At 31.2% G+C, this 24,266-nt stretch overlaps 1 protein-coding gene across 2 annotated transcripts in view; it reads right to left on the bottom strand.

Annotated features, from left to right (window-relative positions):
• Window positions 1–6,113, bottom strand: part of LOC106682504 (digestive cysteine proteinase 2) — a 7,296-nt gene extending 1,183 nt beyond the window's left edge. Inside the window, exons 1-3 of one of the 2 annotated variants that reach the window (XM_014423398.3) lie at window positions 6,077–6,113; window positions 4,416–4,495; window positions 800–952 (exon numbers count right to left, since the gene is read on the bottom strand). In XM_014423398.3, the coding sequence (XP_014278884.1) occupies window positions 800–952; window positions 4,416–4,495; window positions 6,077–6,098 (255 nt within the window). In that variant the 5' untranslated portion in view covers window positions 6,099–6,113. Of the gene's footprint in view, window positions 1–799; window positions 953–4,415; window positions 4,496–5,664; window positions 5,809–6,076 lie in introns of those variants that run through there. The other variant, XM_014423400.3, reaches the window with a different exon arrangement.
• Between the last annotated feature and the right edge of the window lie 18,153 nt (window positions 6,114–24,266).

Raw genomic sequence — 24,266 nt, 5'->3', positions numbered from 1 at the left:
TTCTAGCTGTAGCCATAAAAAATAAAAATATATCTAGATAATCATGAGGTGAAAGATTTTTCTTCCAAAACATGATTTAACTGTTTTATGAATTTTTTTTTTTAAACTGTTAATAAAAACATCTTATTACTATAAGAATCGACCTGTAATCAGGGGTACGGTAGGGTTTTCATTAAAGCGGACTTCATGAGGGCTTACAGATTCGAAGTCATAGCCTCCTGACGGGCGCTTTTGGCTCTGACTTCGAATCTGTAAGCCCTGTTGAAGCCCTGCAACGTGGGGCGAAACGTTGGTTCAATATAAACAGTTTAATCAATATTTGAGTTTTTCTTTGACTGCACCTGGACCATCTTCCTCTTATGATTTTTAATTTACTATATTTGTAAAATAACAACAATAATATATTCAGCCATATATTTTACAGACTAATTCTGTTTTACAGGTGTTGCGGTATAAACCAATCAATAAATTATTAATTGGTTAATTACTGTAGAAATATGTTTGTATGCATGTTACTTTTCATTACAGAAGCAGCCAAGTTCATCTTCAAAATCTTAAATATTATTATTTATTTCATTAATATTTAATAAATAAAAAATAAAAATAGATCAAGATAATGATGAGGTTAAAGGATTTTCTTTCAAAATGTAATTTAACTGGTTTTGGTAAATGTTATTCTATCTTTTAAACTATTAATAAAAAAAAGTAAAAAAAAATAATAATTTGAAAATGAACTTGGGTTGTTTGGGAATTCAAATCATATATGGATATATAAAGAAAATATATGTCGTGCATATACCTGATCGGAAAATTGATTGATTCCCACCATGTGGGTGACCAAACCTGCTTCGTATTTCTTGTTGTGTTCCTCTACAAACTGTTGAGACTTTTGGAAGAGACCTTTACGCATAAGATCTTCTGCTGGATCGGGATAGCTTTTATTAAATTTTACCTGAAAAATAAATATATATCCTTATATACTAACTATACTCTAACTAAACTTTTTAGGTTCTAATATTTTTTTACACTTATGAAATAGTCTCTGTGTAAGATAAATCTTGATTAAATTAAAGATATATTTTATCGATACATTTATCATCAATTCATACTCTAAGAAAGAAAATATTGTTTATCTTAGCAAGGTACAAACAATTTAAACAGTCAATGTTTCGAGGAACCGGAGAACACTGTCAATGTTATGATCTGGAATGACACAGATCTTTTCCAGTATTTCAATATGACTTGAATTTAAAATTTGGAAATGGTGATGAAATTAATGTATGTATATACTTTTTCTGTACTGTAATTTTCATAAATGGGAAGTATTAACTATTCAATAAAAATAAAAAAATAAAATAATAACCAGTGGATACCTGTTTATTCAAATGAATGTATTTAAAAAAAAAGGATTTAAAAATATTTGTTGGTCGTACCAAAAGTTATACTGATTAATAATGAACATGAAAGTAAAATGTATGTTAATAGATAGCTAATGTCATGTGTATAGGAATTTGAAAAGATGAATTAAAAATATGGTTTGTAAGTATCGGGTAACTTGTGCTGTTTAATGGCGAATAAGAAGGAAAACTACAATTGCTATTTCGCGTCTAAATATTTATTACTCATTTACAAAGACCTTAACATCCCACTCGTTGCAGATTTGACCCAAAATAGATATGCGTCTTTTCATTCCAAACTCCTTAACCATCCTAACCCATTAATTCTTAATCTTTCATCCTTAACAATCCCTGATAATCCTCCGAGGCGTCTGATAAGAAGATGGCCACGGGACCTTCTAATTAAAATTAATGTTTGAAGTACCACGAATGGGTGGTTACTTCCCAAGATTTTCAAGTGTATTTGAAACATACTACATATTTACCTATTGTATTATTTTGTACAGTTGTAAATTACATTAAATAAATAATTAAAAAAAAATTTATTAAGGTGTGACCACCTCAAACATTATATAAAAAATTTAAGGAAAAACCTGTTAAATTGAGAAAAGTACAGCATTACAAATTGACGTAAATAAGACGAATTTAGAATTATTTAACAATAAGAAGAAGAACTATATTTTCGTAAATTAACTAATATTTTAAATAAGTGTATGGTAGATACTATCAACGATTAGTTTCATTGGTTATTAATGTGACAAAAAAGAACCTTCTTTAACAATTGTTTTCATAATGAAAAAGACATAATATCAATGACATAAGAAAAAAAAATCAGCTGAAAATAAAAATAATCTAAAATGTAAAAAGTCACAGAAAATAATGTTAATAGTGTCAGGAAGACGAAAATTAAGACATTTAATTTAAGACGATTTTCATAAACAAAATACAACAAGAACGTCATAATTATTTCTATTTTACCTTTATAAAGAAACGATTTTACAAAATATTTCTATTTTAATATATAGTTGTAAAACTTGTAAAAATATCATGCATAAAAATGAGAAATGTATTTATTTTCTTTATATTTGGTTAAACGTATACAAAAAAAAATGACCATGAGCTTATAAAAAAGCATACTTTTATAAATTTGCTAGTACCTACAAATTAATCACTTTTTTATTTATTTATTGACATTTGCTACCGTATATAAAATACAACAAACAAATTCCAAGTAAGATCATAATGATATGATACAGCATGTAGAGAAACTATCCATTGGTAGCTCTTTAATCATATTTCTAAACTTGAAAGTCTCGAGGAAACAAGGTTAGAAACTAGTGGGTTTGGGTGGTTAGAGAGTTTATTATGGAAGGAATGATATCGGGTTCGGGCTAGATCGGTTACATAAGGAACATTAAGGTCTTTATGGATGGTTTTATTATTAACAAAACAAGGAGGACTTTACGAAGGATTTTGGATTGTAAGGATTGGATACGAGAGGAATTCGAAGGTTTAGTGGAGTCCCAAAGCTCAACTCCGTATGTCCAGATAGGCCTTATAGTTGTCATGTAGATCAGTCTTTTGTAATGAGTTGGAAGTTTATACCGTTTGTTTAGTAAGTGCTGTAATAGTCGGAATCTGCGTGCAGTTTCCTGTCTTTTCAGTCTTGTGTGAGGATTCCATGTTAGTCGTTTGTCAAGGTCTAGTCCAAGATAACGAATCTGTTCTACAGGGATAAAAGCCACATCATTAAAGTATACTGTTGGACAGTCGGGAGGTTTACGATGAAGCTAAAACTTTAGGAACTTTCTCGCTGTGAAAATTCTAGAGAAACATTTTAGTCAAAGATATTTAAAGTATCTACTTTATAAATTTAGCTATATAAATTTCTTTTATATTATAGGCTATATAACTCCTCTTTTTATTTTATAAAATTGTAAAAGCTAATCAGAGAGGTTAATTTCCCAAACATTTTTTGTTGGAAAACTAACCTAACCTAATGGAAAGCCATCCCTAATTCATGCTGTGAAAATTCTAAAGAAACATTTTAGTCAAAGATATTTAAAGTAGCTCATTTAGAATAGCTATATAAATCTCTTTTCTATTATAGGCTATATAACTCCTCTTTTTATTTTATAAACTTGTAAAAGCTATTTAGAGAGATTAATTAACCAAACATTTTTATTTGAAGGCTAAGTTCAGGGATATCTGGTTGTTGTTGAATTGAAATTTGTGTTTTTGAGGTTTGTGTTGCAATATTTCCATGAAAATATAAAATAAAGATAAGACCGCATGATTTGATTGTATCCATGTCCTTGATTATCACGCAACTGTTTTTTTCTACTAAAAAATGCATGTAGATATTGACTGTGACAGCGAACAGAGAAAAAAAGGATTTGTGTATTACTTATGGGAAGATTCGTTTAGATCTTAAAATTTTGGGCAGAACATTCATACCTTTTTCTTGTCTACTACATGATAGGCGTTCTTCTATTTACGTATTTTCGAAAAGAAAGAAATTCTCTATTTATCAAGCTAATATTGCTCTAAAATAATCGATTGCTATTGTACAAAACTACTGAACAATGAAGACGTAACGTTTTAATATTTTACGTGTATACAGCGCACTGGAATCTATAAAAAACGAAACATTTTGACTAAAGTATATAAACCGTGTAAACTAGTTTTATTTATCTCAGCAGAGTTGAGAAATAGTTATTATGATGAACTCATTTTTTGTTGTGTTATCGTTGCTCCAACAGCAAAAAAAATCTTTGATAACGGATTCGAAAGATAAACTGTATGATTTATTTTTTTTTTAATTTGTATTTTTTGTCTACTCAATTTTTAAATTTGTTTTCTATTATATTCTATTTACCTATATTAGATTCATAGTAATTTTAATTTTTTTATCATGAGTTTGCTGCCTGTCATCTATGAAGCCTTTATACTGTTAAGATATTAACAATTAACATTAAAATTAAATTTAGCAATTTTTATTATGATTCAACAATATACCTTGTAATCTTCCCAGTCATCTGGAGTAGGAAAGGCGTAGCAGGCTGCTACAACAATCAAAAGCAGAACAATCTTCATCTCTGTAAAAAAAAAAAAAAAAAAAATTGTTAACTAAAAATTTACCATAATACTGAAAAAATCTGAGAAAAAAATAGAAATTTTTATTAGTCATCCTAATAAAATTGTAGTTTATATATAAGCAGGATGTTCTATTAATTAGTGTTAATATGGTGGGAGCAGATACCTTTAGCGGGACAAAAAAGCACATATGACCCATAGTCCGATTCTCAACAGTATGACATAAAATAATAATTAAATTTTGTGTTATCGGTTATTAGGAAAACTCAAATAAATTTACATTTAAAGCTCCCTGAAAAAATGTAAGGAGTACTAAATTAAAGACGAGAAAAATTCCAATACATGTAATATGGGGGATCTGCCAATAAAGAAAATAAGCGTTCCATTGAAAATTAAAATTTAATTTCTAAAAAGATGGCCACGAGACCTTCTAGTTTAAATTAATGTTTGAAGTACCACCAATGGGTGGTTCCTTCCCAAGATTTTCAAGTGTATATGAAACATACTACATATTTACTCATTGTATTATTTTGTACAGTTGTAAATTACAATAAATAAATAATTAAAAAAAAATTTCTAAAAATATTTGGACATTTAATGTAGCTAGCTATCCTTCATTGGCCAAGCTGTAAGTATTCAGGGTCTAAAAAAAATATCTTCATTTTTCAAGCTTTAATGTGGCGCAAAACAAGATTACCTTCACTCGCCAATTAAAGAAAAAAAAAAGTTGTATGAATTATAATGATGACTCACGACTTTTAAATTAATAATTAAATAAGATTTATGTAAAGTTAAATAATTTTACTGCAAATGAAATAATGATTTATTTAGTATTTTTTCAAAACAGAATAAAACAAATGATTTATATTATTATTCAAGATTTGTGTTAAATTTTATATGAAAACAAATTTTAATGTCTCAAATTAAAATTCTGATTGGTCACCTAGTGAATTTTTTTATTAGAAAAGTATCTTCAGTGTTTTAAAATCATGAATCTTTTCCTGGTTAAACCTTAAGTTTCTTGTAAAGTCTTTTTAGGCGATTTAAAATATAAATGTTAGCTGTAATTTTCAATTAATTTATATTTTATTTTTATTTACAAAATAAAAACATAAGAAAAAGTAAAAAGTTAAATTGAAAAAAGATAATTAAATAAAAGGTAGATACTCACTGTAAGATGGCAGAGCATAGACTGAGGTCGACTCAATCTCTCTTAATGAATGATAATGATATGGAAACTGTCGGTCTTTATCTATGATTCAACAGTGCAATTTTAGTATTTTAATGAGAATTGAGATTGGATGTATACACGGGAATTACGTCAATTTGTTTTTCCTTTTTTGTTTAATTTTTTTTTTTAAATACAGTGATGTCAGATCTGGAAAGCCCAACTCATGTCCAGTACCTTTAGGCCACTTCTGCTATGGAAGAAAGATGGCGTGTCTGTCTAGATGTAAATGCTTTGTACAATATTAAGTACAATAATTAGTTAGAACACAAATTATTTTTGTTTATAATAATAATTTATTATAATAAAAATCTTTAGAATAAATATCTCGAAAATAAATTTCTAACGGACATACCTTCATAGAGAATCTTTTTCATGATTTAAGATCCTTAATTCGTATTTTCAGTTACGATACTTGAATTTGAAAAATCCTGTTTATCACTATTATTCACAGCTGTCCTATTTTGGCTGAGATGAAATTTTAAATATAATTTTTTTTTTTAAGATAAATCATATTATTTATTGATGAATATTCCAATCTGCCACAATTGTTGGGCAATAAGTAATTGTGATAACCGATTACATTCATTCTAAAATAAAATAACATTAGAATAAAAATAAATAAAATCTCTCTCTAAATATATACAAACAGAAGGATAAAGAGAATAAATATAATCAAACTATGTATAAAAAATAAATAAATAAAGTAATCACCAGTTGCATTTATACTCTAATTTACAATATTTGCACTATCGACCTGAGCCCATTCAATTTCCCACGCATGAGAGGTAGAGTAGAGCTCATTGAGATCCCACCACATGCCTTTCACTGCGTCAGTGGTAATGAGCCAGTAGAGGCTGAGGAAGTGCGCATGCCGCAAACACATAACTTGAGTGGAGAATCTGAGTCTCTTGGCCACTGCCGCTTCAACCTTCGAGGTGGATTGTAGGGATGGGATTGAACCAAAGGATTATAATAATTAAAAGGATTTATATCGTATTTGGATAATTTGGTTAGTATGAGGTCAGGAAAAGAAGGTATATGAAGGTCATGGTGTATTGTTCGGTTGGAAACGTAATAGGGTGCATTGGCTGTAGTTCTGTGGATTTAATAGAAAGGATTGGATACGTTTGATATTAGATGGTTTAGCAGTTCCCCAAAGTCTGTAGGTCCAGATAGGTCTGAGTATAGTTTTATAAATTAGAAGTTTGTTTTCTATTGAGAGATGAGAAGTCCTGCTCAGCAGTGGGGATAGTTGGCTGAATCGTCTGTTGAGTTCTTGTCTTTTAAGTCCAGTATGCTGGTTCCAGGTGAGTCTTTTGTCTAAGATGAATCCAAGATATCGAACTGTGTCGGATCTGGGTAGAGGAATATTATTAAAAGTAACAGGTGGAAGCTGCGGTGGAGCGTGAAAGTCACATGGGTGGATTTCGATTCAATGACTTTTATCCGCCATTGTCTGCACCATTGCTCAATCCGGTTGAGGTGTGTTTGGAGATTAGATGAGGCTGTTACTGGATCAGAATAGGAGGATTGGATAGCCAGGACAGGCAAATGTTGCCTGAAACGTGTCGGGATTGATGGGGATGTCAGCAGTCAAGAGGATGTAGAGGACAGGACCGAAGACAGTGTCTTGGGGAACTCCTTCCTCGACTGGATAGATATTTGAGTATTCAGGACCACTGCGTACTCGAAAGAAGCGATTTGAGAGGTAAGAGTGGAGGATAAGTTATAAGGTTTGAGGTAATATGGACTTGAGCTTGAAAAGCAATATCCGGTCAGAAGCTTGCGCTATGTCCAGAAAGGCACACGAGTATTATTGTTTCTTTTCAAGAGCTGAAGAGACATAGTCAACGACTCTGAGCCCTTGTTGAACTTTGGAGTGCCTAGGGCGGAATCCAAATTGATGTACGGGAAAACTGTGATTCAACTATGGATAGGATACGTTTTAGGAGGATTCTTAATTCTTCTTCAATTAAAATATTTACTATTATTAAATATTATTCCACTACGATCACCAAAGGGTTGCAACGCGATTTGGAAAATCCTTTTGAAATTGGAATCCATTGGCAACAATCACTCTCATTTTATGGAATAACGTCTTTCGTTCGTTGTTCTGATGGATACTTTAATAATGTTTTATTGAGTAAAGGAATTTAATAAATTTAATGTATATATATAACTTATATATGTAAACGACTTTGTTTATTTATTTTATTCTTTCTGAAATGGCAGATAGTAGGGACGATAAAGGAAGTTGTACCGGTCCAAGGGCCCCTCTATCGAACTGAGGAGGCAACCTGCAGCCTGACCTCATCTTTTCTATCCCGCATCTTTCCTTATTATCTCCCTTTTTCTTCTTTTTTTCGGCGTTATTATCTTGTGTAGATATTTTCTATGCTCATACAAACATAAAAGTGCTTATAAAACAATAATATTTCGATCAGTGAATCTACGCCGTGGTTTTACAATGATTCAAGTGATTCAAATAATAAGGAATATCGATCATTTGTTTATTTGTTTGATTCTAGTAACATAACACCTGAATAGAATAAGATAAATAAGAGTTAATTATGTATTAGTCATGTATTATTGATAGTATGAAGTTTATACTTCTATCAATAATCATGCAGTTTAAAAACATACTTATAATTATGTAATCTTTAAATATAATATTTGTTTTGTTTTTTTACGTTCACTACTTTGCAGATAATATACTTAAACTGATACATTCACTTTTTCAAACTTTTATTTTAGTTTTGATTTCTATGTTTTCTTTTGTTCCCTAATCGATCTGTAAGTAATGTGATGTGCGAGGTCATAAAGTAATTAATTCTTCCAAGTTTATTAATAAATAAATAAAGATAATCTTGTAACTAACAAAATTGAAAATCACTTGGAATGTTGCAAAAAAAATTAACCTAAAAAAAACTTTTGTGTTTTAATAATTTTTTTTTTCAAATTCCATTGACACTCCAATATTTCGAAAACGATTTCGCTCAAAGTAAGAGGGAAGTCTTTTCGCTTGCTTATACAAAATTTAACATTTTGAATTATTTGATATTTGTCTTCTTCTTTATCTTAGTGTATTTAAAGTATTGTCAGAAATGTTAGAATTTCTGATAATAAGGCTTGACTGAAATGAAAACATACGATTAGTTCTTAATCAGCAACATTCAGAAATGTTTGTTAAATTTTCCCTGACCATTCAATTTCAACCAATAAAAACAAAAAATCTAACCTTTTAGAGAAAATCAAACTTTTTCCTTCGATAGATACATGAGTTCTTTTATTACAATAGTATAATTGACAATACAACCAGCTTGATTTCCCAAAATAGAAAGTTTATAAAAAAAAAAAAAGCCAAACTGTGTGATAGTAGTTTATTAATAACGGACCTATATTTTTTTCATTTTATCACCGAACATTTTTTACCACTGAAATAAGTAAAAGTTCAGAGAGTAAAGTAATCCCCATTAAAAGTAATTCCCCAATAAAAATTAAAAATATGTAGTTTTATAATTTATATTATAAACTTGTAATTTAGTAAATGATATGAATCATTTACTAAAAATTTTTAAATTATAAGAGTGAACACAGTTCTGTAGGCTCATTTCATATCTGCAGTGTAAATTCGTTAGAAAAAGGCTGATTAATGATAATAATACTGGTGTGTTGCAGCTTGAGAAAATTTTTTATGGTGAAAAAAATTGTTTTTGAACGTTTTTGTGTTCAATGTTAATTTTTCAAAAAGCGATTCATTAATACTGGTCTATTAAAGGTTGAAATTGAATTTTTTAGTGACTTTTACTAACAGTGAAAAATTTAAAAAAATCACTTATGTTACTGTAACCATGCTATTTGTAAACACCTATTTAGGAATTAGATGTAAATAAATGGATAAAATTTGGGTATTGGGGTAAATCGTTTTAAAAACTTGGGCAAGTTTTTTGAAAACGGTAATTTAGGAGTCATGCATTAAGAAAAAGAAAGTCTGTGCCGGCTTTTATTAATCTGTTCTTATTTTTTTCATTCCTTATAATACCTATATTGATATAAAATTGACTGTTTAACATTTATTGGTTTTAATAAGACCTAAAAGCCTATATTATTATTATTATTTCTATAACAAACCGACGGATTTAAACGAATAAGGATTATAAGAATACAGAGTGAACCAATCTACAATGTTTTCTGTTGAATTGAACTGATATGTGAATGAAAATCCCTAACTATAAGCTAAACAGCTAAATAAATTTGGAACTAACTAAATCTAACGATTCTAAATAGTTTTAAAAAATATTTTGTTTATCAAGTATGGTTTAATTATGAAGAATAATTGCTTTATTATTGTTATTATAAAAGTAAAGAGTCCATGAAAGGACAAGGTGTGTGCTGTTGACCATTTAAATGTATTAAAGATCTACAAGGAAAATAATTTGTTTATAAATAATGTGGGCATATTGCAAAATCATTGACCAAATTGAATATTGTTTAAATGGTTATAAAAAGGAGTGAAAACCTTTTTTTAAATGACTGGGCTCTAGGGACGAACGACGGGCGTTACAATTCTGCCGGATACTTGGAGATTTGTTTGGTCAATGTTAATTTAATTTTCATGTTACATAAAATGAAATAAAATTTCAGGAATCAAATTGGGTAATAACGCCCGCCATCCTGCCAAGTTTCCAAACGTCATTTAGTAATGTGAAAATAAAATAAATAATTTTACCGCAATTTTTCTCCGCCATTTAGATATTTTTTTTTTCTCTAGCACGACAGAACGTGGAGGTCTAAGGCCTCGCGCGATGTACCAAGGAAATAATAAATCACGCGTTTCTTTACGAAGTAATCTGTAGGGTCCGTCATTCCCACGCCTATTTTTGTGAGTGGCACCCATTGGCTAACGGGCCTCACATATGCCCGGGGGGATGCTGTGAGTGAATATTGCGTAATTATGTGTTTAGATAATTTTATTTTAGGTTATTTTTTTTTTCATAATGTCCCCAATACTTACAAATAAATTATTTTTCGTAGAGTACTCTGATTTTAAGAAATTCATCTTTCTAAGAGTACACCCTATAGTTTTGCGCATTAAATTAAGTTTTGTGTAATGACTGTGCTACAATTTTCTTACAATTTAAATAATACTCATGCTTATTTAGTCCACTGTTTAGATAATATTATTTTTGACAAATGATTTTCCATGACCCCCATTTAACATTTTTCTTGGACAATTTTGCTTTTTAATATTTTCTAATTTTGAATAGTACTCACTCTTTCCAGATTCCAAGTTTATGTTTCTTGTCATACTTAACTATTAAAAAAAAATAATAAAAAAAACTGAAGTAGCCTTAAAAACAATTTGGACACTTATAAATCGAAAATTCCCTGGGCACTACGTTAAAATGTTCGAAATCTTCACAAAAAAATGGAGTTATTTAAAGAAAACTCCCGTGACCTAAAAATAGCCTCGGACAGTAGGATAGGAATGGGTGGGGGGGGGGGTGAAGTTTATAAAACTGTGCACGTACATTATCGATCCTCTTCATTAGACACAAGCCCATCTTTTCAACCAATCCCATTCCAGCAACCATCTAGTGCCCCTTCTCCTCCAACCCCGAACCCATTGATAAGGTCAAACCGTTCTAGATTAAATAAACTTATCTCTTATCCATTATACCTTCCCTAATGAAATTCCCTGTCCTTCATCAGGAATTTTATAGGCTTCCGTATACAGCTTATTATGAATTAAGAAGATAATAAGACTAACGTTTGTTTTATGGTTTTTTTTAAATTTAATTAAAAAAAAATTTATTAATTTATTATTTGATAAACAAAATATAAATTAATGAAAACTGCAACTTGAAAGAGATGCAAACAGTTTTTGTAAGATTTGAATGGAGAATTACAATTCAAATATCAGTATATGACCAAACATTGAACGCTTAACCAATTTAGGAATATCCTGGATAGATAAATATGCTATCAGAGACTGCATATATCACATCAACTATCATCTAAGACTAGCCAGATAGAAAAAGAGGAAGTTTTATAATTTTATTTGTCAACCAATTGTGATCATATTTAGCATGTTTTGTTTCGTAGTGTTTTAAGATAATTTGCTTATTTTGTACTGAATTTAATTTTATAGGAAGTTTCAGAAAAGAAAAATCTGAAGAAAACATGATTCAGTTATTATAGTGATGACATCTTTGTACCTGTTGAGGCCTTAGAGGAAGGAGTATAGTGAATAGGGTAAGCTTACAGGAATAGCGAAGCCAAAAACGCAGGATTTAAGATTGACCAAGGGCGTAGCACAGTAGCACGGAAATAGTACGAGCCAATCACTGACTGCTCTACGCAACACATTTATTATTTCAGTTCGAAAGAACCCTTTTTTCAGACAAAATGCGGAACTAATTAGGAAAAGGAAGGGATTTGTACGAGTATCTGAAATTGTGGTAAATATTTCTAGTATTAATAAAATACAAGGCAATAAAAGGGCAGCCGTAAAAAAGAATAATATCAAAAAAGCTACTCCACCAGAACATATGTGTATACATTTTATTCACATACATTGTGTATACGGTGCTTTGGAGGCGCCGGTTCGCATCTGGCCTTGCGCGTCGACTTTATTCATTGCTATGGTGGTCCCAGGTAATGAAAGCTTGACCCCGACCATGGTTAGAACAGGTTGGTAACCTATAGATAACTCCCCTCCCCCCCGTCAGTAAGCTGTATAGTTCATTATAGATAGGCGATTCAAACAACTGCTTGATGATATCACTCCCTAATTACATTGTTTATAAATGAGGATAAAATAAAATAGTGGTGTAGGTTTAATATCATAAAGGTAAAATAGTTTATAATTGTGCTATCATGATTTTTTTTTTCGTTTTGTTTTGTTAATGTATGTTCGTGATTGTGTTTGCTGAGGTGTGTATATAATAAACATGATGCTGATAAAAACAAATTAATGTCCTAACAAACACTATAACTGATCAATAAACATGAGCTATACATGTGCAGACAAAATTATCCTATAATGTGAGTGTGCTGACTAAAATACATTAATGAATTTTGTACTTTTTATTTATAATAAGGCATGATTTAGCTGAAAGCTGATTGTTTAATTATATTTGTTACACTCGATATTAAAAAAAAATCATTAATTAACAGATGCGAGTTATATCATCAACGGTTCTACATGTATTGTTAATATTGCTTAGCTCTACATTAGCAATCTTCTCCCTAATGAGTTTCGAGTGAATTATAAGCTCATTTAAGGAGAATTCATGTTAGCTACGAATCTAGGAAATAGGTTTCTTTACAAATAGCTGTGTGTTTAGCTTCTGGAGAATAATTGAGGTCTCTTGGATTTGAGGTTGAAATTGTAGTTGCTTCTACTTATTGAATGTTGAGGAAGTAGCTGTTCATTCTATTTATTACTTTTGTTTGCACATGCGTAGAAGGATTTTCCTTAGTTCAATAGTAACCGTGTAATAAAAAATTTCGAGAACGTGTGTGAATTTTGAAGTTCATGGAAACAAAAAAAAAGTAAGGAATGTTTATTGACTAAGGTACGTGCTACAATTTTTTTTTTAGGCATTTTGATTTATTGCTAAAAAAACAAAACAAATAATATCTTTTAAGTTAGATATTAAATAAAACAATTCATTGTAGATAAATTAAAATTATGACCATTTATACATTTTAATATTTATTTATTTTCTAATCAAAACAGGCCTCTTTTAGGCTAAATCATCTCAGGAATATTATTCGCACCTTGCAAAAAATATTTCATATTGTCTATACAAATCCTGAACCTCGAATTGAAATATGTTGAAAAAAAATTAGTTGATCTTGATGTTTATATGTATATATATATATATTTATATCATATATAAATGATAACATATAACAAATAACAAAAAATGAACATATAATATATATATATATTATTTATATATATATGTTTATATATATATATATATATCCAAAATAAATACTGCTTGAAGATCAGTTTCTATTACATTAATCTGGTAACTCTAAGTATCTAACAAATTTCTGGGATATGAAGCGTTTTGTTCTTAGAAAGTGAGGCGGGGTTTGAGTAGGAGGGATGATAACGATTTTCAACTTTGTAAATTGGGAGGGAATTGATGAAAAAAATAAAGCAAAAAACAGTACATCAATCAATTTTTCATTCATTCATTACTAGTTTTCTACAGGAGGAAACTCCAGCCTAGAACGTGGTTTTTTTGTAGCTTATTAAGATGAAATTTCATCAACCATTTTCACTCTCGGGTGTAAAATTCCTTCCTTGAACCCATCTATATTTGAAAAACGGCTGGCCTAGTAGATTTTATTCTCAAATAACAAATAATTAACCGATAAAAATAGTTAATTAGATACTTTAGTAACTAAAAAAAGTTTAGGTTATGGAAAACTATAGGCATCGACTACCAAATTTATGTCAGTTTTTAAGTAGAAGGTAGACGAGGGCGGCTTGCTTTGCCAAAGTAAAAAAAAGTTTTTAAGTTGATAGCTAAGTTTTAAATTGATTTTAAGCTACTAAATTTTTAGTACGTGTGCATACGGCCCGACATAGCCGGAGCTCAGGGTTTGGTGGCTCCGGTTCAAATCCGGCCTTGCGTATCAACTTTATTCTTTGCTGTGATGATCTCAGGTAATGAAACCTTGACCCTAACCATGGTTAGAACAGCTTTGGCAAAGTAAAAAAATATTTGTTTTTTTTAATTTTTAGAATTACTTTATTTGGCAATGCTACCTAAATACATCGGGTTGCTAAAACATACATCATACTTATCAATCCATAATTAAATATTTATATACTAACATATATTAACAAAAATACAAAAATATTTTATTCTACTTTTTCTTTTTCAAAAAATAATTAACTATAACCTAAATACAAAATACTTTTATATATTAATATTATTTTTTTAAATAATTTATTTTTTTATCCTTCTTCTAACACAAAGTTATATTACATTTCCCTCACTAATTCTTTTCCTTATTTTTTTCACAACCCTATTCTGCTCCGTTCTCTTAAATCCGTTACATGAATAAAATGAAAATTAAACGAAATCATCAATAAATAGAAAGAAATCAAAAATGAAATAGCCGTAGCAGTAGAAAAAAAATTTAAGACAAATAAATAAGATCAAAGAAACTAATAAATAAATTTAAAAAAATATAAGTTGAAGAAATGAATATAGTGAATATAGGTCAGTGAATATAGCTTCCTCACCAATTATATTAGGTATATATATAGTTATCTAAATGACAAGGTTTAATAATTTTTATTATTTATTCTAATCCGCGTGGGGTGGATATTAGGGGATGATGGGAAAACGGATGGAGGTGACCTCTTTTTCTGCATTAGGAATGCATTTGAGGAGGATATTTTAGAAAATGGAGAAATAATTGGTATCCGTCTAATGGTGTTTATATGGGTCGTTTGTAGCTGAGGGAGTTAAGCGACTGCATTGGCACCGGTTTGGATCTGACCTAGGGAAGGGGAGGTCTTTTATTTCTATGGTGGTCTCACGAAATGAAAACTTAACACCCCACCATAGTTTTGGTTAGAATAGGTTGGTTACCTGTAGATAACTCCCCCGTATGTCAGATATGGTGAGGAAGAGGCTCATAAAAAAAAGTCTAATATCGATGGGGCCTACCAGGTTTTTTGAGTGAAGAATATTTCATCTGTGCCAAGAAAAATTATTTTGCGTATAGTAAACCGAAAGTAGTGAATAGTATTTGATAAAATTAAAACAGAGGCATTTTTACACTCTTCTCTCCAAATGTAAACGAATAATCGGACGTGTCATTTTTGAAATTTCGTCTACATGTAAATGTTGGAAAAGACGGTTTAGTATACATAAGGAAAATTAGTTGATGGGATCTGATAAAATCGATAAGGAACTATCTAGTGACCGGCAAGTATCGGAAATTTTCTTCAAAATCTAATGAACAGTTCGATTGTACAGGAAAAAAAATATAAATCAGAACAATAATAATTTGAAATAATACCATCACCATAACGAAATAAAATTTTACCGGATTTTACTTGATATGTTTTGCATAGTTAAACTGCGAAATTTTCGTATGAATAAATTTATACCACCGGTCTTTGAAATGCGAACATTGAAAATCCCTTAGTTGTAAAAATTGCGTTAGTCACTGGTAGGGAGGGGTTAAGCCAGTTTTATTTTTCCGTGTTAGAGATGATTATTAGAATACAAGTTATTAAAGATGAGACGATTCAGGAAGAGGAAGGTATATAAACAGTAGCCATACTTATTGGAGAGTAAGGCTTAGTGTACCAAATTTGATTAGTATGGGCTGAGTTTACTAAGCGAGCAATATGTAGGAGCCATTGTCCAATTACAATGGGACGAGGGCATTATATGAGCCCCCCTCCCCTGTCTTTATTAGGTCACGGATTACACCGGACCCCCTTACTTTACCTGAGGATAATAGTGTCATCTCTCTAACTGAGTTAAAACTCTCTCTTCTCTATTTGCAGCTGTAATTTGTATTAATGTTGTATTTTTTTTTAAAATACCACGTCATTAATGAATACTGGTCAATTTCATAAGAAAAAATAATTATCATGATTTTGTTATTTTATATTATTTTTTTAAATACCAGATCGGCCTGGTAATTAACAATTAATTATAGAGGGGTCTCTCATACAAAAGAGATCCCTAACAATATACAATGTTATAAATAAAATAATAATTTTTAATAAAAGATAAAAGTAAAGTTAATAACAGAACCAATGACTTTTATGAATTTAACAAAATAAATAATTGACTTCTAATGGAAAAAGTAAATTAAAAAAAAAAAAGATGGAGAGAAAAAAATTTATAACAACAAAACTGATAAATATAGAACTTATAACAGGATGCCCTGCAGCAGCGGGGTTCAGTCTTCGGGTTGAGGTTAGGTTTCCCCAAGTTGTAGGTCACTGCTCCTTTAACTGTAGGCAACTGGGAGTGAAACATACAACCAGTGAGGTTGTAACATACCTTGGCGTAAGGCTTGAGAGAAAGTTAAATTTAACACCTCATTTATACTACATGAGAAGTAGAGTAGCCCTTGCTCTTAATGGACTCAATCGTATAAGGGGCGCATTTTGGGGCCTCAGATACCCAGCAACATTGACCATCTATAAAGCAGTAGTTGTGGGTATCTTGAGATATGCATCCCCTGCATGGAGTCGATATCTCTCGAAAAGGCAGAAGAGAATGTTGGCTACAATACAGAGGATAGCTCTGCTGCGAGTAACTCCAGCATACCGAACAGTGTCTCATGAGGCGGTACAGGTATTAGCTGGAGGAGTGCCTATCGATCTTCTCTTGCAAGAAGACTATTACCGTCACAAAATAAAGAGGGAAGGTCTGGTGGATTTACCGGGGAACCTCCAAGCGCGTATTGGTGAAAGCCCTAGTAGATGGAAGAGGATCCTTCGAGAAGAAACCTTGCAAGAATGGAATCGACGGTGGGTGGATTGCTTAAAAGGGGCCACCCTAAGGAAGTACTTTTCTACCGTTGGTTCACGCCTAGAATCAACGTGGGTCCTCCCCGACTACTGGATCTCACTGTTGCTCTCGGGTCATGGGGGTTTCCGAGCTAAGCTCGCCGTACATGGCATAAACATCGATCACCTATGCCCAATTTGTCAGGTTCCTGAGACCGCCGAGCACGTCTTACTTTCCTGTACCGCCTATGAAGCACTGAGAGCCAAGATGGTGAGGGAAACAGGACACTATGTTCTGACTGAGAGCGATCTTCCTGAGCTGATGAAGAAAGAAAACTACCCGCACTACAAGACCTTCGTGTATGGGTGGAAGGAGGCCGTGGACTCTACTCTCTTCTCTCTGGGTAGGAGAGAATAAGCTACACTAGCAAGGCCTCAGGAGGAGAGCAAGATTTATTTTGTAACAATTGCAAGCTGTGTTCACAGCTATGTAAATGTTTGACATATGCAGCAGTGAGTTGTACCAACTGCTGCGAACACCCGTATTGCCTAATAGGCAGGGTAGGGTGATAAATAAATAAATAATAATAATAACTGGGAGTGGAACATGACTTTATCGAGAAAATCCAAACGTAGCCTCAAGTCTCTCAAATACCGGTAAATAAATAAGCAATTAATCCAGGTTAATCCTGTTTTTAATTTATTGTGAACGAATTAGGGTAATTCTTGGCTGAAATGAATGACCTGGACAGAATAACCTGCATAAAGTTTTTTTAAAAAATTAATGTGATTCTAAAATAGTATGAAGATTGAGGATGGCCGAATTGGCCGAAACGTCGAACGGTAAAAAAATATAAATTGTTTTGAGACTAAAATTGGATAACATTTATTTATTTAAACACTTCTAAATATTGTTAAAGATGAAATAATAATGATTAGAAAGTTATTTCAAACCTTATAGTGAACTACTTTCATAATAAGAAACCCGTTATTAATAAAAACAATTTTTAAATTTTATTTTTTATAGAATTTCATATGTTTTTTAAAATTTTTATTCTCTTCAGTTACATTACAATTCGAAGTTAGGTTTCTATTTTCATTTTAATTTATTCCACTTGAAGAAGCCAATTGCAACAAGCAAAAGTTATGACTCAGTTTTGATGAGTGATAAAGGGGAAAACTGGGGAAAGCACTTTCAAATTGTTTCATATGGTTGGGATATTAACTCCGAGTATAACGCTCACCAGCATGATTAGGTATAACGTCATAAAAGCCAAATTCAACGCTTTGATCATTTGAAACAAAGCAATTTTACGACCAAACAAAGCTCATATATGCCCTGGCCGAAATTCACGAAAATTTAAATAAGTATTTTCCCTATCCTATGTATCTGAAATGTTATATGTGACATTAATGAGTGTAGGTTTATTGGCAATTGTGAACAGTTGTACGTATATCTTCTGTGAATGAGCGTTAAAGTGTGTGGTTTGTAGAATTTAATTGATGCAAAAGTGTAAATATTACATTATATTACGAAATACATCAGACCCGTTAATGTGAGCGAAAATACATAAGCAAACTACTCCATTTACTATAGAAGCATAAGGTCTAACGTTAGAGTTCTAGAGCTAAGAAAAAACGTTATTTCATCCCAATTTTTATATATTTTAATGTGTAACTATAATTTGTATTATTATTATTATTATTGTAGTATTAATAATTAATACATAGTAAAAATTAAGGATTCTGCCTACCATGCTGAGGGACACCTCATTATGGGGCTTATGAATTTCTATCATTCTATCATTAGAAGTTCATCCCTCTCTTATGAAGTTTAATACAGCATAACAAATATTCTTTTAAATTATGAAAATATACTTCATAGTAAATAGAAAAGGTTATTATTTAATTAATTAATGTGGTTTTCGTTGCTTAATCCAGCAAAGTATTCCGAGGTGAGAATTCCCCCTGTGGTACCCCAAAGCCGCCTGACGCCATATTTAATAATTAAGAGAGTCGTTAGGAGACAGTATTCATCATAATTCAGGACTGGTACTGGTAGCTGGGTTACATTGCTCCGTTTATCTTATCCTCTCTGGGCCACACACGCCACATCTGGCCCTAACTTTACAAATTTGTCAGTTTCCAGGAAGGTGAGATCCTGTTAATTTCAATAAGTTTTTGAAAAGTAAATTTACGTATAATTAATAAAATGGTTAAATATTGTATAACAGTAGGGAACTGAAAGCTTTCAAAATAATTAAGTTTTAGTTTAAAAAAAAGTTTTAAAACATGAAGAAATTCTAAGATAAGCTAATAAGAACTAAAATAAAAATAAGAATTGGTGCTGTGCGTGCATCTCGCTACTTTCACTTACCGCCACATTTTTAATTGAAGAAAAAATTTAAAACAGATATTTCTATATTATTTACTTAGTTGTTGATTTGTCATCTTTGATGAAAAGCCCTGCAAAGTGGGGTGAAACTTTGGTTAACAATGAATATTCTCTTTTACTATTTTTGTACCTTAACTAACCGCCACCCGGACTATCTTTCTACAATATATTATTTACTGTGATAACACTTTCTCATGCTAATTTTCTAAATGAGACTTTTTGTCAACAGATTGACTAACGCCAATTTCAGAAAAGTACTTTTAATAATGTCTTTCGTGTGAAACTTCAACATTTTATTCTTTTGCAAAAGTATGTCAGAAATATACAAATATTAACAATTTACTAAAATTTACATTCTGTTGTTGAACTATTATTAAATGCTAAATTGTTATATAATCAATATTGGCAATGCTAAGAATGCTTTAATGGAGTTCGTTACTCGTCAATTCAAAGGCTAACATATGTTCAATGACATGAAAATATTTATCAAACTGACGAAACAGAAAAAGACTAATGTTCCCACCAGTTAACAGTTAAACTTGTGTTAGAATATAATGTTGCATTACTAATAAAACCTTTTTAGATAATTTTTTATTAATATATTTGTTTGAGAGTGGTTTAGCTTATTTAAAAACAATTTTGATCCTTTTTCTCAACTTTATTCTTTTTAAACTTCCAACGTTTCGACCACTTAGGCCATTTTCAAGGATACCTCTATTTTGTTTTCATTTTTTCTTTAAAATTTTTAAAATTGCCGGCTAATTGCCTTTGTCCCATTTACTTTTTTCTATATAATTCTTATCCTAAATTTAAAACTTTTATTAACCACTTTTCTTTCTATCATTTACCTTTGCAAACTCCAAACAGCTGTATTTTTTTTTATTTTAGGATAAGAATTATATAGAAAAAATTAAATGGGGCAAAGGCAATCAGCCGGCAATTTTAAAAATTTTAAAGAAAAAATGAAAACAAACTAGAGGTATCCTTGAAAATGACCTAAGTGGTCGAAACGTTGGAAGTTTAAAAAGAATAAAGATGAGAAAAAGGATCAAAATTGTTTTTAAAAAACCTATTTATTTATTTAATGATAAATTATTTCAAATTAAAAAAAAATTAAATGCACTTTAGGGGAAGCCATTATGAAAATATGCCATTTAAGTCCTGTGAGGCTATTTCAATGTGGATAAGGGCGTTAAATTGTGAAAAGACCATTATATTTTACATTGATATACCAAGTTAAACGAAAATCGTTACTGCCGTTTTCAAGGAAATTGAAAAATGTTAAATCGATCCTAGTTCTGAACAGTCCTATATATATATATTTGTGTACATTTTATTTAGGTCTTGTTATTTACATAAAAATACATCAAGTATGTTTGATGTAAGATCAAAATGGAGTGATACAGGCATGTAGAGAAACCACCCATTGGTAGCACTCTAATCATATTTCTAAACTAGAAACTCTCGAGCCCATCTTCTTTTTAGGCGCCTCGGAGGATTGTCAGGAATAAAAGAGGAAACAAGGTTAGAAACTAGTGGGTTTGGGTTGTTAGGGAGTTTATAGTGGAAGAAATAATAATCGTTCGGCCTAGATCGGTTACATTTGGAATATTAAGGTCTTTATGAATGGTTTATTTGTGACTAAGTAAGGAACATTAAGAATTATACGAAGAATTTCGGTTTAAGGATTGCATTGACTCCGTATGTCTAGATAGGCATTTTAATTGTCATATAGATCAGTCTTTTGTAATGAATTGGAAGTTTAGACCGTTTGACTAGTAAGTAAGTAGTAGTCGAAATCGACGTGCAGTTTCCTGTCTTTTCAGTCTTGTGTGAGGATTCTAGGTTAGTCGTTTGTCCAGATACAGTCCAAGGAAGCGGATCAGTACAGGGGTAAGGGAAATTTTATTAAAGGATTTTCTGTGGCAGGTTTACGACGAAGAGTAAAGGTAATCTAATATGATTTATTTTGATCTTCCAATTACGGTACCATTCTTGGAGGGTTGCGATATGGAATTGGAGAGTTTAGGATATAATTAAAGGGTTATTATTAACTACGAGCAGATATGTGTCATGAGAATTCGTGGTGTAGATAGTGTTAGGATTGGTTGGGATGCCAGCTTCGTTGACTGTGAATAAGAATTAAGGATCTCAAAACAAAAAAAAATCCTATGAAGGTATTTCCGTCAACGATTTTCATTGTTAAGAATATTTAAGGTTATAGCAAATAAACCAATGAGTTTCCAACTTGTTTATTCATACAATATGATCATAAACACCCAAATTAAATGTTATTGCCTAGCGCATTAATGTTTCTTTGCTGAACGTCATTGAAGGTGGGATATTGTTTCGTAAGTTTCAATTATCCTTTTTTGTAAAAAATGATGATTTTGATTTTGCTTAGACTTTTTTTCGTGTTACTTCAGACAGAATATCCTGTGGTGTCAGATTTAGAGCGTGTAAAATTGCAAAAGATCTTATTCTTATTAAAATAACCTTGCTGGGTTTAAATGGAGAATTTTCAAAATGGGTCCCTCTAAAGTATCTTTAATTTTGTTTATTTAAAATAATCAACGATATTACTTTTATTATTTAGTAATTTAACATGGATGAAACAATTTAATCTAACACGAGTTAGTCTGTTAATTGGGGGAGGAGGGGAGTGCATGAGCCTTTTTCGGTTTCACCAGTCTGATAGATGTTTTCATGTCAATATAGTTCGGACCTTGGTATTTTTTGGAACTAGTGTCATCCAAAAAGGTTTCCTTTCTACATCTCAGGAATACACAACATGCCTTGAATATGTTCTTTCAGTTCCGTACGATTTTTCGTTTTTTAGGTGGGCTGTTCACATAAACCATTTTGCAAGACTTGTTAATTTGGACTCAGGGAATCTAAAACCTGTATTTCTGCTCAATTAACAATCGAATTTGTAAATTTCCAGAAACACAATATTTTCCGTAAAAAAATTCAGGTAAAAGTAAAAATTCATTTTTTTTTTTTAGAATCATTGCATCGAAGTTGTTTTAAAAAAAAAACAATCCAATTTATTTTTTTTCAGATGCGGTATAATGATATCGGAACACCTTTTCTTATGCGTATATTGGTTCATAGTGCGTTAGAAGTAGCTTTATGAACCGTTAGAGATGCTTATGCGGAAGGCTCCTAAGACGAAGAGATAAAGGAAGAGAACGCCTTGAGGACGAGGAACGAGACACTCGAAGAGCTAGGTAGGCCCAAGTTGACCTTTTGACCCGGGGGTCAGGACTGGTGCGCAGCCGCCGGGTTCCGCCCTATACCCCCCACCTCCCCAAGCAGTCGAATTATTTATCCTACTTTTCGATACTTCATCGATTATTTTTCGTTATCCCTTATATCTACATTATCGGTAACTACGACTCGCCGTAGGCCGGTAAACATCTGAATATTGGACGGTCGTGAGGCGGTCGAAGGAGCACCTTTTCTAGATGATCAACAGGTTTCAGCTACCGAAGGCCGTTTGAGGATATTATTTTTTTATTCCTGGCTGTGAAATCTTTATCACTCTTGAAAAGTAATTAAATTAAATATTAAAAAAGTGATTTATTTTAAGCTTATCTAATAAAATTTAGATTTTGATCGTAAGGGTCGACGAATCATAAAAAAAGAAAACCAAATGTAAGAATTCTGTATTAAAGTGGAACTTTAAAGTATTAGATTTTATTATTTTTAATTTTACTATTTAGATACTATATAATTTATAGATAGGGGAAGTATTGCGATCTAGAAAAATTTCAAATTCGAGTTTTCAACAGGAATACAAGTTTTCAGTCTCGTGATATGGTATATCTGTGGAAATTATTGCTCTGAAGCGAAGTCGTTTGAAAGTGAAATTACATTTCAAATGTCACAGAAACCTTTTAGTTAAAATAGACTAACCAGAAGTGGTAGTTTATATAATGGATTTTACACTTTTTCATAATTTGATCAAAAATGGCTCTAACGACTTTGATTAAACTCATTTAATCAATGTAAAATTAGGTGATATTTGATATCAGATTGGCTTTAACCTCAATGAAGTTGTATGACGGGACTTAAATGCTGATTTATAAAAGGATCTTCCTCTATAGCAGTGATTCCCAAAGTGGGCTCTACCGCCACCTGATGGGCGCTGCAGCGATTCAGAGGGCGGTGGTGGCCAATGGTGAGTTTGGGGGGGGGGGGAGATGAATAACTACAAATTCTCACGATCAACAATATTACTGCTGACGAAAATAGAGCCGAGGATTACTAAATTGGTAGCAGCACATCCGGTTTATCCTTCTCATTAAGATTATTTCGAATGTTTTAGCTTTTTTTCTATTACAATCTATTGTTGTAATAGAGTTCAATAAACAGTTTCATAATTTGCAAGTTCAATGTTTCTAATTTACACCTTTGTTCGTTATATTTTACGAAAAAGGTAGAAACTTCAATACATATATATTCTCTATTAATTGCTATTAAAATGATAAAAAAAAAATAAAATAATTTCTACGGGATGCTAAGTAACATTTCTGCTGGAAAGGGGACGGTAGGACAAAAAAAGTTTGGGAACCACTGATCTAAAGGAACTTTAATTTTGTTTATTCCAAATAATCACCTTTTAAATTTTTA

This window comes from Halyomorpha halys, unplaced genomic scaffold, assembly GCF_000696795.3.
Source record: "Halyomorpha halys isolate HHAL.00 unplaced genomic scaffold, Hhal_1.1 Scaffold418.1, whole genome shotgun sequence".
In the NCBI taxonomy this organism is placed as follows: Eukaryota; Metazoa; Arthropoda; class Insecta; order Hemiptera; family Pentatomidae; genus Halyomorpha; species Halyomorpha halys.
Note: the sequence above shows the minus strand (reverse complement) of the source record. Positions and strands in the feature narration are given on the sequence as shown.